Source organism: Suncus etruscus, chromosome 9 (assembly GCF_024139225.1).
Source record: "Suncus etruscus isolate mSunEtr1 chromosome 9, mSunEtr1.pri.cur, whole genome shotgun sequence".
Lineage (NCBI taxonomy): Eukaryota > Metazoa > Chordata > Mammalia > Eulipotyphla > Soricidae > Suncus > Suncus etruscus.
The window spans coordinates 77150602-77164847 of record NC_064856.1 but is presented as its reverse complement, the minus strand read 5'-3'; the positions used below and the strand labels follow the sequence as shown (position 1 = coordinate 77164847).

Genomic DNA, 14246 nt, shown 5'->3' with positions numbered 1-14246 from the left:
TAGTCTTGTTTATTTCTCCATATGGCAGACTTGTATTTCAGGTTAAGTCATATGTGGAGAGTTCATTTGGTCATTTCTGTTAATGAAAAGTAATGGAGTGAGGACACATTTTGAAGTTAGATTAGTTTTCCCATGGCTTACAAGGAGAACAAGATTTGGACAAAAAATGTTTATATTTTCACCAGTATGACTTTCTTCCTTCCTTCCTTCCTTCCTTCCTTCCTTCCTTCCTTCCTTCCTTCCTTCCTTCCTTCCTTCCTTCCCTCCCTCCCTTATTACTTGATAAAATAACACCCTCAAGAAAAATTAAAAAAGATGGAGACTAGTATTAGAGACAGAAAAAAATAGTAATTCTGTAAATCTTGGTCTTGGTCTGCTAATAGTCTATCTTTAGATGGACTTGAGTTGATTCAGACTGGATTTTCTTACACCTTGGAGAAATAGCCATGGTAGAATGAGACTTTGAGGTTCTGAGGGACAACTACTCAAGGTCTCTGAGGTATAATTTGTTCTTTGAAAATATGAGCTTATAAACAACATGACTCTATATTATCAATTGAATTAGTTGGCCTGGGGTGCAGAGGGTCCCTAAAGAAGGTTTGCTTTGAGCCTGTGAAGATAGATTATGGGATGCTCATTGTGATGTGTGAATGGACAGCTCTGTTGAGAAAATTATGAGAATGTGGTTTCTGCTTAATGAGCTGACCTGTTGCCAGGTGGTAACCTAAGTGTGAGATTCACACCCTGTTCTTGGCAGCATTTGTACTAGGCTTATGCGATGAACATACTAGATATGTTCAATTTAAAGAAACCTGTGACTAAGTTTGATCTTGAGTGTTAAGAATTGACACATGGGGTTTACTCATAAGAACAGACTTTTCATAGAAGATAGTTCTGAAGTTGAGTATCTAGGGGTTTGGGGGTGAAGCACTTAAGAATGTCAGAGTGAAGTTGTCTAGTCTAGAACCAAGATGGGGCCATAGAGAGATAGTACAGGGGTTAGGATGCTTGACTTGCATACTTCTGGCTCTGGTTTGGACCCCCACATGATATACGATCCCCTACACACTGCCAGGAGTGAATGCTGAGCATTGAGACAAAAGCATTGCCAGGTGTAGCTCAACTCACCCCATTACCCAAAATTTGTTGAGAAATATCCATAAACTAAAAACACTGAGGAGGACTTAAAACTGTCATTTCCAATCCTTCATTTATATATGGTGAACCTTTGGAAGCAAGAGCCAATTTTCCCTTTTACATTCAAAGTCAGCTGTTGTGAGTCTGGGTTGTGGAAAGTGTGAAAGTATGCAGCAGAGTAGAGCTGGAAAGATGGCTCAAAGGCAGATTCACTCCTATCCCAGAAACTACATTTTAAAAATAATTGAAATCTTTCCTTCAGTTGATCTTTCTGTGTTACTTATACGAGTTTGGTTCTAGTTCCGACTACTCATAAAATGTATGCAAAGTGCAGAGTGTTGAACAGGCTAGAGCTTATGCAGAGACAGACAGACAGAGAACCATACACAGATTTCTTAGAAAAGGACACAAGGAATTTTTGTTTTTTTCCCTACTCCCCTTTAATCCTTCTTTTATCACTTTATTTTCTTTAGGAAAATATTTATTAAAAATTATAGATGTTGGTTTGGAAAGTTCGGCTTATCATCTTATAACAATATGCACTTTTTGCCTGTGTTGCACATGGAATGTGCTGCCCTTGGTTTTTAGAGAGAGAGGACTTTCTTGCCTCCCAAAGGCATTGCTCCCAGAGGGATTGGTTCACTCTGATATGTATAAACACTCCTGCTTGCTGACCAGTAGTCTGTATTTATGAGGCACTTGGAAAACACTGCAAGCTGCAGAGTGACCATGAATAGCAGACTTAATTTGGTTTAATGTGTTTTGGCTTGCTTGACCTCACCAGAATAAAAATGTGTCTGTTTAAATGATTGTATTGGGAGTTAAAAAAAATTCTAGAGACATTTATCTCCTTGGAAGAATCTTGGGATCACTTTAGCTAGGGTTTAAGTCCATGTTTAATGTCAGATAGACTTGAGAAATGTTTAACATAGGGCTTTAATTGCACATTGGGTCATTGTGAGTTCTGAATTTTAAGAGTCTGAATTACTATTTTTTTTTCCTCCCTTGCTACTTTGTTTTTCTAGACGATTGGCTGGCAACGACCTTTCTTTTATCCACCCAAAGGCCTTGTCTGGATTGAAAGAACTCAAAGTTCTGTAAGTAATGCAATTTTAGAGTTTCACAGCTGGCTGTGTATTTTCTTTCTGCATAGTCAACATGCTTGGAGCTAGGTTAAGCACAGTTTCTTTTAGTTCAGGATTAAAAGATTTAAGGAGTGGCCCACAGATAGTGTGGGAGGCTAGAGCAAATGGGTTTAGAGAACTGAATTTAAAATCCAAACAATCAGTATTCTGACCTCCAGTGCAGAAAATTGAAATGTTAGGCATTTTGTGGGGCTAAATAATACAGCAGAATTATACTTAAACTGTATAGGTAGTTTTCTGTTTACTTCATAGTTGCAAGAACTTTGAATTGGCTGAAGCTTTAAACAGGAAGAGCTTAAAAGAGCTGCAAATGCTGAAATCATTTTTTAGTGAAAGGAAATTGAGACACCTCTTATTTAGCCTAAGAGGGAAAGAAAATCATCTCCTGGCAGTGGGCTGGAGTTTGCACTCTGAAGCTTTGCAAGCAGGTGAACTGATGACCAGCAAGCAGTTCTTCTGCTTCAACCTAGCAACTTACTGATCTGCTCCAATTTTATGAACTTTAAATGAGCCCTTTTCTGCTCCATTTTTGCATTCATAATTCATGCCAGGCAGTACTACGAATGACATTAGGCAGAAATGATAAGGATTTTATTTTCAGTCTTGATCTGGGCCTCCATTCTCCAGACCCTAATCATTATTTATTAGTTAATTAGAGCTCTGTTTCTTCTTTGGCATTTGTGTTCAATAAAAACTTAGCTGCTACTTCCTTAGAGCTCAGTGTCTGTCCTTCTCTTGACAAAATTAGCTTTACCTAATGTCTGTATTTCTGGGGTCTGCTTTATTCTAGTTTAAAAAGCATTAAGGGATCCCAATAGATGTGCTTATTATACCTCTCAGTTAACTTGTTATACCTCCCAATTAACATTAGCAGTAATGAGGTGATGAGTAATTAATTAGGGGTCCTTAATTCCCAAGCATGAAACAACCCCTGGAAATGAAGGTTGCCCAGCAGGTCTGTTTTTGGAGGTGGCTTGGGACTATAGCCTGGGTTTCATTGTTAGCATTTACAAATGTTCTTTGCTCTATCTGCAATTCTCTTCTTGGGTACTTTCCACCTGAATCACTGCATCCTCATTTTCTGTGTGGGTTGGGGAGGAGGGCTCTGAATTGTTTTCAGAGGGGAAAAGGGGGGGGGGAGACATAGCTTGTTTATAATACACTAACAAAAATTTTCTTCCAGAACCCTTCAAAACAATCAGTTGAAAACTGTGCCCAGTGAAGCCATTCGAGGACTGAGTGCTTTGCAGTCGCTGTGAGTAGCCTTTTGGTTTTCTGCAGTTGTTAATTATAGAGAGACTGCTGGATGGTAACACATAAAGAACTGGAAAGAGATTTAATTTTTTTTCTTTTTTTGATTTTTGGGTCACACCCGGCAGCGCTCAGAGGCTACTCCTGGCTCTATGCTCAGAAATTGCCCCCTGGCAGGCTCAGGGGACCATATGGGATGCTGGGATTCGAACTGTGTCCTTCTGCATGCAAGGCAAATGCTTAACCGCTGTGCTATCTCTCTGGCTCCAAGATCTAATATTTTTATTTGGGGGAATTTGGAAGCCAAAACTGACAGTGCACAGGGGCTACCCCTGGCTCTGGTTCAGGGTCAGTCCTGGTGGTATCTAGGGATTGAAGTGGGGTTGGCTGCATGCAAAAGGCCTTACCCACTATATGATCTTTCTGGTCTCCCAAAAGGAGACTTACTTACATTTCTTGTCTGGGACAAAAATGAAGATGGCCAGCTCTCACTGAAATGCCTTTTGATGAAAGTGAAGAAGGTGATTCTGTTTCCCTTCTCATTAATCTCAGAAAGATGGAGAGAACAATAGGCGTGCAGGACCAGCTTTGCTTTCATGAGTCTGTCTGTGGCTTGTAATCATTAGCTCTTTGTACCCAATATTATGTGCAGTAGTCTGTTGTCTGGTGTCATGATAGTTAAGAGACAGCCAAAAAGAGGTTTCTATTTATGCTGCTAACGATGAGAACAAACTGACTACAATTGTCAGTTGTGAATGATGGTTCCTTTTTTTCCACATTTCTATAAGCAATAGCTGTTTTCTGTCATATATATTCATTATTAATGGTGTGAACTAGAGTCCAGCTTTATTTTTCTTGTTGTTGTTGTTGTTTGGGTCACACCAAACAGTGCTCAGGACTTAATTCTGATTGTGTACTCAGGGATCGCTTCTATTAGGGCTCAGGGAACCATATGGGATGCATTGAACCTAGGTAAGCAGTATGTAAGGCAAAAACCCTAACAATTGTACAGCTGTTAGCTGTAGCTGTTAACAGCTCCAGCCCCTCCAGCTTCATTTTAAATTTATAGCTATTTCAGTTTTATCAATCCCATTAAAGAAACTTTTCATACTCTATTTCATGTTCTTAGCTCCTTTGTCATAAATTAACTGTCTTCAAAATCTTTTGAGGAGGCGGGGCATATCCAGTGGTGCTCAGGGCTATTTCTAGGCTCTATGCTGTGGGAGTTTTTTTCAACTGCAGGTGTTAAAGAAACTTTTTTTAAAAACAAAACAAAACTCCATTTCATGTACTTAGCTCCTTTGTCATAAATTAACTGAAAAATTTTATATGGGAGAGCATATCTAGCAATGCTCAGGACTTATTTCTTATTCTGTGCTAAGGGATCACTCATTACTGACGAGGTTTGAATCAGGGGACCTACTGGGATGCCAGGAATTGAACCCAGGTTGGTCACTTGAAAGGCAAGTTCACTGCTAGTTGTTTTATATCTCTTGAGCCCTAAATTGTCCATAAGTTTGAGTTTCTCTAAGGACTCGATTTTATTTCATTGGTCCATCCTTATTCCAGTGCATGCAGTATTCCTATAGTGTATTATAGTGTAATACAAAATCAAAAATACACAGTACTACACTTCTTTTTTCTTAGAATTGCTATAGCTATTTGGCAAGGGGTGAGGGACTAGGGGAAGTTAATGGTTCCATAAAAATTTCTAGTAGAGTTTGTTTAGGACATAGTAAACAAAAAGGCCAGGAATCTGTAATAAATTGAAGTTTTTATAATTAGACTTTTGCCAATATTAAGAAATTTTTTTTTGCATATTTATCTCAGAATTTTTCATATTCTTTAAAGTTCAGGTAAGTTTAGGTTAGGTAGAATCTTGACCCAAGCCAATCTAGTCTAGCCCATTTCTTGATCCAAGCCATTTCCTTTATGGTATCTCCTAGTTGTGTGAGGTAGGTAAATTACTTAAACTTCTCTGGACCATAGTTTTTTACCATTACTTATTTTAATGCATAAAAAACACATTTGCAATATTTGATATGTAGTAAGTGCTTACCTTTGTGGGTTTAATTAATATTAATTTGGTCATTTTTTAATTACTTGTTTTCCTCTTAGCATGGCTAAGTGAAGGGAATGTTTGAAAGGAATAAAGACGTTTTCTTTTCCTCCTTTTTTTTTTTTTGTTGTTGTTGTTGTTTTTGGGCCACATTTAGCAGTGCTCATGGGTTACTACTCCTGACTCTGTGCTCAGAAATCACTCCTGTGATGCCAGGAATCGAACCTGGGCAAGGCAAACGCCCTACCGCTGTGCTATCTCTTTGGCCCCTTCTTTCCTTTTTAAAAAAAATTTTAATTAAAACATTGTGAGATACAGGGTTAAAATTTTGCTTATAGTTGACTTTTGATCATACGATATTCAACACCCATCCCTTCACCAGTGTTTATTTCCAACCATCTATTTCCCCAGTTTCCCTCTTTTCCCTACACCTGACCTCCACTCCCAGACTGTCTCTATGACTGACAATTCTTTCAAGTTTTTTTTTTTAAGGGAGCTATTGAGTTGGCTTAGTTGTTTAGAGTGCATCCTTTATAGCAGGAAGGCTGCATTCTATCCCTGGTATCTTGTGGCCTGAGTACACAAGGAACCTTTGGTCTCAGAAGGATAGCTCAGTAGCCATGTACATGCCTGGCATATGCCAGGATTCAAGTTCCAAGTCTGGCATCAAATGGTCTCTTAAACACCCCTGAATATTGACCTAGAGCCTACTGAGTATGTGGTGTGTAAGCCCTCCAACCCAGGCTTATCCACTGAGCCATCTGCCCTTTTTCATTGTGTATCACTCACAGTGGCTCATGAGCCCTTGGAGTTCTATTTGGGAGGCTCAAATAAACAAAAACAAAACAAGAAAACTTGTGAATTTGCTATTTGACTCAAAAAATGAGTATGTACTTTGACTGCTTTAGATTCTATCCTAATATTAAATACGGTCAAACAAGGGTATTGTTCATTGTGGCACTTGGACTCATAAGGAAAGAAACAAAAATGCAGATTGCTCTGCCAGGCCCTTCAAGTAAGGCTTTTCCTTTAAAATTAGGATCCAAGAAACTTCATTTTTCCTTTATTTTGGGATGGCTCATTTTGACATTTTGACAGAGCTCAGGACACCCTACTGTCTCTCACATGCGAGGACAAGATCTACTTCTTGAGTTACAGCCCTAGCCCAGGAAGCTATATATTTTAAACAGTTTCCCTGGCTATTTTTCATGGTTATGGAAGTTTTGAAAATCACTCTGAATAAAAGTTGTTACTTCGTATTCTGAGTTATGAAGTCTGCTTTTAACTACATTAGATATTTGTGTCCTAATTTGTCCCTTAGTTTTGTTTGTTCTGTCTTTTTTTTTTTTTTTTTTTTTGTACACTCGGCAGCGCTCAGGGGTTACTCCTGGCTCTATGCTCAGAAATTGCTCCTGGCAGACTCAGGGGACCATATGGGATGCCAGGATTCAAACCACCATCCTTCTGCATGAAAGGCAAATGCCTTACCTCCATGCTATCTCTCCGGCCCCTATTCTGTCTTTTATTTAAGTACCTTTAAAATAAGTGTTTAGACTATGGGCATAGCTCAGCAATAGAGTGCATGCTCTAAGGTTAAATTAAGGTTTGGGTTCAAATACTCTTACTGCAAACAAACAAGTAAATAAGTATAAATATACTTTTTTTGAGAGGAGTACATACCAGGTAGCACTCAGGGGGTACTCCTGGCTCTGCACTCAGAAATTGTTCCTGTTAGGTGTGGAGGACCCAACCTGGGTCAGCTGCATATAAGGCAAATGCCCTCCCCACTGTGCTATGGCTCCAGTCCCTAAAGAAAATTTTATTTAAAGAACTGTGTGCATTATAGAAGACTTACATGAAAATGCTTGTCTCATCTGCTTCTAGAAAACTACTTCTACCTGCACCAAGTGTGACATTGATAATTTTAAATTGAAGTTTATTTTTTGATTTTAGATTAGATATTCCAGTGTTATGGGAAGTGAATGTAAAAATGAAAATATGTACAATAAAGTGTATTGCATGTTGTAAAAGTTAAACTTTAAATGTATTGACTATCATAACTGGAGTATCTGGGGTATCGGTCAATTGATCTTAAGTTTAAAATGCTGTCTTACTTTAAAATAGACATAAATGAGGTAGCTCAAGTCACCAGAAAGTCAAGTAATGGAACAGTAGAATTTGTTATTTGCCACAATATAGATTCCATTCCAAGTAGGCATTTTCAAAAAAATGACGTGGTTCCTTTCAGGAAGTGTGACAAGGCTGTTGCTACATCCTAACTCATGTCAGACGGATGCTCTCAGATAGCTGCTTAAGCTCAACCTCCTTCACACTTCAGTGTCCAATGTCCATTGAAATTCAGTCTCACTTTCTTTTATAATTAATTCATTTTACGACCTTGTTATAGAGTTCCTGTAGAACTTGTCTGTTGTATTAAATAATTAAAGATTGAGGTGGATGGCGATGGATGGTGAAGGATGGAGGCCTTTGTCCTTGGGCCCCGGCCACGTGGCTTCATCCCCCATGAACCGGCGGGTCTGGGGTCCAGGAAAGCGACGGGTATTGAACTCACTCACAGGCAGGCATCAGGAAGCATCAACTTTATTCATGCCCTATTCACCACATGTGTGTGGCCTATCTCATAACCTTTCAAGCATTCAGCCATTCTTAGCTACCCTGCATCTTAATTCCTTTCAGCCATCTTCCTTTGACCTTCATGCTGGTCAAAGACCAAAAAGTCAAAGACCCAAAAGCCAGAGAGCCCAGCAGGGCAGAAACTCCTAATGCCCTGGCTCAAAGGCTTATCTACCATTTCCAAGACCCCTCCCAGGAATGGGCGGGTCTTGCAGGTAAGGTCACACATAATATCTGGTTCCCAAAACCCCTCCCTGGGTGGGTCTCAGGTAGCTATACCTAAATCCAGGATGGAGTTACACTAGTCCTTAAAATTTTTAATTTAATATTGTTAATGTTATTATTATTAATATTTTGGTTTTTGGAACATTCCTGACTGATTCCTGTGCTAGGAATCACTGTTGGAAAGTTCAGGAGACTTCTTCCTTCCTTCCTTCCTTCCTTCCTTCCTTCCTTCCTTCCTTCCTTCCTTCCTTCCTTCCTTCCTTCCTTCCTTCCTTCCTTCCTTCCTTCCTTCCTTCCTTCCCTCCCTCCCTCCCTCCCTCCCTCCCTCCCTCCCTCCCTCCCCATCCCTTGTTGCTGATGTTTATTAATATTGCTGAAATAGTGGTTGCACACACTTCCAGCTGTGCTACTCGTTAATTGGAGTTTGGATGGTTCTTCAGAGGGATGCATTCCTTTAAAAGCAGTGCTCACTGCTTACACTTTCAGTGAAAGCACATTTGTTATGATGGCCATGGGTGCTCTGGGGAGGTTGCTATAGTGCTCACACGAGTGCTCACTAGAGATTACTTGTCCTGGCTGAATTGCTCAGACATCTTTTCAGTTGTGTTTGTCAATGGCTGCACTCTGAAGTAGTTAGTAGTTAGACACACCTCACTGTGGTGTGGCTGAAATGTGGCATCAGGAATCACAGGCAGCAGAGCTGTCAGGATCACATTTAGTGCAAGTAGGTTTTGAATCTGTAACCAAATGTTTGCAAGACCCAATTCTAAGACTAGGCCCAGAATTGTTTCTCAACACTTAGTGATCAAAATAATGAATTTTTTCCTAATTTAAAAGCTGTAAAAATAGACTTTTTGGTATTCTTTTTTTTTTGGGGGGGGGCACACCCGGCAATGCTCAGGGGTTACTCCTGGCTGTCTGCTCAGAAATAGCTCCTGGCAGGCATGGGGGACCATATGGGACACCGGGATTCGAACCAACCACCTCTGGTCCTGGATCAGCTGCTTGTAAGGCAAACACCACTGTGCTATCTCTCTGGGCCCAACTTTTTGGTATTCTTTCTTTTACTGTTCTTTTTGTTTGTTTTGGGTAGGCTCAAGTGGTTTGTATTATACCTTGTAATGCTTAGGGACTATTCCTGGCAATGCTCGGAACGATATACTAGCACTGTGCATGGTACAAGGCTTGGCCCTGTTTACGGCAAATACCTTAACCCTGCTGTACTCTTTTAGGTACCCAACCTTTTAAGTTTGAAACAAAAATGAATTATAAAGAAAACTTAGAAAAGATTCTGGTCTGTGGTTAACTAGTATATTAAAGTGCAAATGACATTTATTGAAAATTTAGATACGCCATCTTTCACAGAAATAATTTTTTCCTCCTAAAATAATGTTTATAAAAAGTGTACTACTGTACTCAGTGCACACAGAGCAAGTTGTATCATGAAAAAAATTTTCAGCATTAAGATGAAATGTGTTTGGGAGAGAAATCAAAACTATTTTAAAAGGACATTGTGGTGGATGGGCCAGGAACATGGTGCAGAGATAGAACACTTTTCTTGTATATATGAGTTCCAGGTTTTGATTCCCAGCATCCTCCCCACCCGCCAAAAAAAAGAATGAGATCTTATATGTATTAGAAACACAAGGAGCTATGGCAGGCCAGTTTAAGAAGTCAATGCTCATGAGTTTGTTAGCAAAGTGGGTGTAGCAATCAAGTTAGATACAATTGAAATGTTGTCTTGGTGTAAAACATTCTTATCAGCTCTTGAGTCAGTTTAAAAATCTGATCTTCAGACCTGAATTACATGAAAGATTTCCTTGTGGTTTTGAAGTGTTGCTTAAAAGGAGCAAAGTTCATTAGGGGTTGAAATTCACCAGAAGTGGTTTGCTATAAGGGTGTGATAATTCTAAAATCCAAAAATGCATTGTTGATATGAATTGAAAGATAACACACAGCCTTCCACAAATCCAAGTTATTAGCTAAAGGATTCCCCGAGCAAGATATTAAGATGACATGTTACTATTTTCTCACTAGAATTTTCCCCCTTACACTAGATCATATTTACATTGACTGGTAAAGGAATTTAGAGCTAGAGAGATAGCTCAAAGAGTTTAGCACATGCTTTGCTTTTAGGAAACCCAAGTTTGATTCCCAGTACTGAGCCAGAACATTAGAAGTGACCCCCAAAACACAAGAACAACAAATCACTTTTGAGAATAGAGAGTAACAGTACATTATTATTTGCCTGTCCTTCCTTCCTTCCTTCCTTCCTTCCTTCCTTCCTTCCTTCCTTCCTTCCTTCCTTCCTTCCTTCCTTCCTTCCTTCCTTCCTTCCTTCCTTCCTTCCTTCCTTCCTTCTCTTCCTTCCTTCCTTCCTTCTCTTCCCTCCCTCTCTCCCTTCTCTTCCCTCCCTCCCTCCCTTCTCTTCCCTCCCTCCCTCCCTTCTCTTCCCTCCCTCCCTCCCTTCTCTTCCCTCCCTCCCTCCCTCCTTTCTCTTCCCTCCCTCCCTCCCTTCTCTTCCCTCCCTCCCTCCCTCCTTCTCTTCCCTACCTTTCTCCCTATACCTGGTGGTTCTTTGGGGGCTATTCTCTGCTGTTCTCAGATGTTTGCAGGTCACTATGGGACTTGTGGTGTCTGGGATTGAACTCAGGCCCTCCTGCATGCAAATCACGTATTCTGTGCATTGAGCTATTTCTTCAGGTCAGAGAAGAACACACACACGCACAAACACACACATATTTTTTTTTGGGGGGGGGACACACCTGGTGACAATGGGGGGTTACTTTTGGCCTTATGCTCAGTAATTACTCCCGGCAGACTCAGGGATCAAATGGAATGCCAAGGATTGAACCCGGGATGGCCACATGCAAGGCAAAAATTCTGCCTACTGTGTTATTGCTCCATCCTCAAGAGAAATGTATTTTAAAGACAAAATTGTAGTGGAATTCGGTACACTTTTAATAACTAAAGCACACTTAAATAATATAGTAGTCATCTCTTACCATAGGTTAAATACAAGAATACTTTACCCAAGCTCATATAATCTCTCCACTTTGTGAGGTATCTGAGGTCTTTACCACATCCACCAAAAGAATCAATTATAGACTTTTCTTACCCTGTTAAGATGAATATTAATCATGTAGGTCCTTGGTACAAAGCCACAGTTCTAAGACAATTTCTCTGAGAAACATTGATCTGGGTCTAAGAGCATTTCTTTACTTTAATGGGTGTGTCACCAACACCCACATGAGGATTAACAATTTGAGTTGCCACAAATCCTTTTTCTCATTTAACTTCTTATTTAAGGATTTCATTTTCCCTATGTTCTTTCTTTTGATCTCATTATTTATATATGACTTTCAATTTGGTAGTGTTCTCAGCACAGAAAAATCATGTCTTTGAGTTGTTAGTTTACTCTTCTGCACAGAATATAGTTTTATTATTCTCTTAGCTTAAATTTACCTGGTTATCTTGCTCTATGTTAAGGCCAGCATCTTACTTTAATGGCACAGAATTTGGTCAGTTAATACTTGGTGTATAGATTTCTGACCTCATGTTTTAAAGATGCTGACAGTTCTCCTTATAGCATTGCATCATATCTTTTCTGGGATAGGGAAGAGGCAGTTAGACCACATTCAGTTCAAAGCTGACTTCTGTGCTCATGGATCACTCCTGGCAATGCCTGGGGGATCATAGTTGGTGATGGGGCTTGAATGGGGGTTGGAGGTAAGGTCCTTACCCTCTGTACTGTCTCTCTCACTTGAATCACATTTGACTGAAATACTTTTTTTTTTTTTTTTGACTGAAATACTTTTAGAGTGAGAACTTACTTTGGATAAATGTATTTATGTTAGGGATGCATGTTTGTTATTTTGGTAAATAGAAATGCCCATCCACACAACTTTTGTAATTTATGCTTTTAAAACACTGTAACACTGAGAAACTAGGGAGGGACTGACTTCAATTTATACTCCAACTCCCTTCCCTGACCTTCATGATCTGGTCCCTCCTGTTTTTACCCCTTGCTGAGCCTCTCTGGGCTCCACTCCCTTCCTCCTGAGTTCTAATCACACTGACCTTCTGGTCAGGGTCTAAGAGTTGTTGGGACCGCACCCAGCTGGTTTCTGCAACTAAGTCCCTGGCTATTTGCTTTCCCCAGAACATCTCTGTCCTTTTCCCTCTACATTTCTGAGTCTTAGTCCAAATACTACCTTATTAGTGACACTTTTCCTAACTAGTACATTTTCAGTAGCTCTTGTTTCCTATACAATTTTATTCCAGTTCTTGTTTGTTTATTTCAAAGTAATTTTTAAGCAGTCTAGAATCATTTTAGAATTTGTTGATTATATTTTATGTGCCTCTTTTTTCTAGAATGTTAGTCTCCAGAGGACAGACATAGCTCATGTTTTTTGTTTTTATTGTTTGATCTTTTGGACAAACAGGGTGCTTGGTTTAAATTCATAAAGTATTTTGATAGGTATGCTAGCTCTTAGTTGAAGTTAAATAAATTATTGAGTTACACTTTGTGATCAACTGATGAGTATAAATTCAATCTCTGTCCCTGAATTGAATTGCCTTGAGATTGTATGCATATGTTTGTGTGGAGGGGAGAACATAATCCTGTCTATAGAGAGGATGCATGTCTTTCTCATTTTAGAGGTGTGCTTTGGAAAACTGGAGGAATAAATAAGACCCAATCCGTTAGCAAATTTGTCAGGCAGTTACTCTGTTTCCTAAAGTCTTCCCTTTTTTGAGCATATTCCATGCATCTTGACTCTTAGAAAGAAATCTCTCATCAAACTCTTACCAAGAGCAAGGACATTGATCCCAGAAAACCTTCCTATAAGGAAACTGAAACTTCTGGGGCAGAGACTTTATTAGTTGCTAACAGGAGAAAAAGACAATCATGGCAGGAACTGAAGCTGGGGCAGTAATAAGGAAACAGGTGACAGAAAAACCTGCCTTAACAGTCAAGTAGCCCTTGAACTCAAAAGCTGCCAGATTTGATTTCTTTAAAAACATGAGATTATTTTGACTTCTTATCAATTCTTCATGTTCTTTTAATTCTCTCCCATCCTGTAAGCTATAAATTAAGTAGCAAGATTCTATCAGCTAGAGATTTTGAAGAATGTTGAGATTTGTCTGGCAGGTACTATTCCTCATCATATTATACTAAAGATGTCTTTGTGCTGAGAACAGATCATTACAAGCATTACATCTTGTTCAGCCAACAATAGTGCTTAGAATTTCCCCAGGAGTTTAGACTGGAGTTTAATTCATATGAATAGGTAGGGTATCCTTAATGTTGATCTATTTTTAGTATGGACATTTTGCCATTAATAGTGACTTTTACTTTAAAAAATGCTGTGCCAATGAAAGGTTGCTTGCCAATATATGATACTGTATTTTTAACTTAACTGAGGGTACTTATGAAAGGTTTTTGAGAATACGAGGAAGTGATTTGTTGCTACAAAATCAAGTGGAAAAACTCATATTTTCTTCCATGCTTGTAGGCAAAAATAGCAGTTAAATTTAATATGAAATATAATTTAAAATGGTAAGTAAGGCACTTATTTGTTCATGTTTTTCTGCAGTTTCTGATGCATCTGTTCTGAGACGTCTAACTTGAGCTTTAAAAAGGTTATTCTCCACCCACCTTTCTTTTTAAAACATACCATTTGCTGCTTAGTTACTCATAGTCAGAGGTGCTTGAGGGATTTATATTTGAGAACTTCACTTTGTTATAAAGGACAAAAACTATTGACTTCTCTACATTGATCTTAGGAAAATTT

At 39.2% G+C, this 14246-nt stretch overlaps 1 protein-coding gene across 1 annotated transcript in view; it reads left to right on the top strand.

The window, feature by feature from the left end:
* LGR4 (leucine rich repeat containing G protein-coupled receptor 4) overlaps positions 1-14246 on the top strand; it is a 123252-nt gene that overhangs the window by 87636 nt on the left and 21370 nt on the right. Inside the window, exons 3-4 of the mRNA XM_049780971.1 lie at positions 2163-2234; positions 3466-3537. Coding sequence (XP_049636928.1) covers positions 2163-2234; positions 3466-3537 — 144 coding nt within the window. The remainder of the gene's footprint in view (positions 1-2162; positions 2235-3465; positions 3538-14246) is intronic.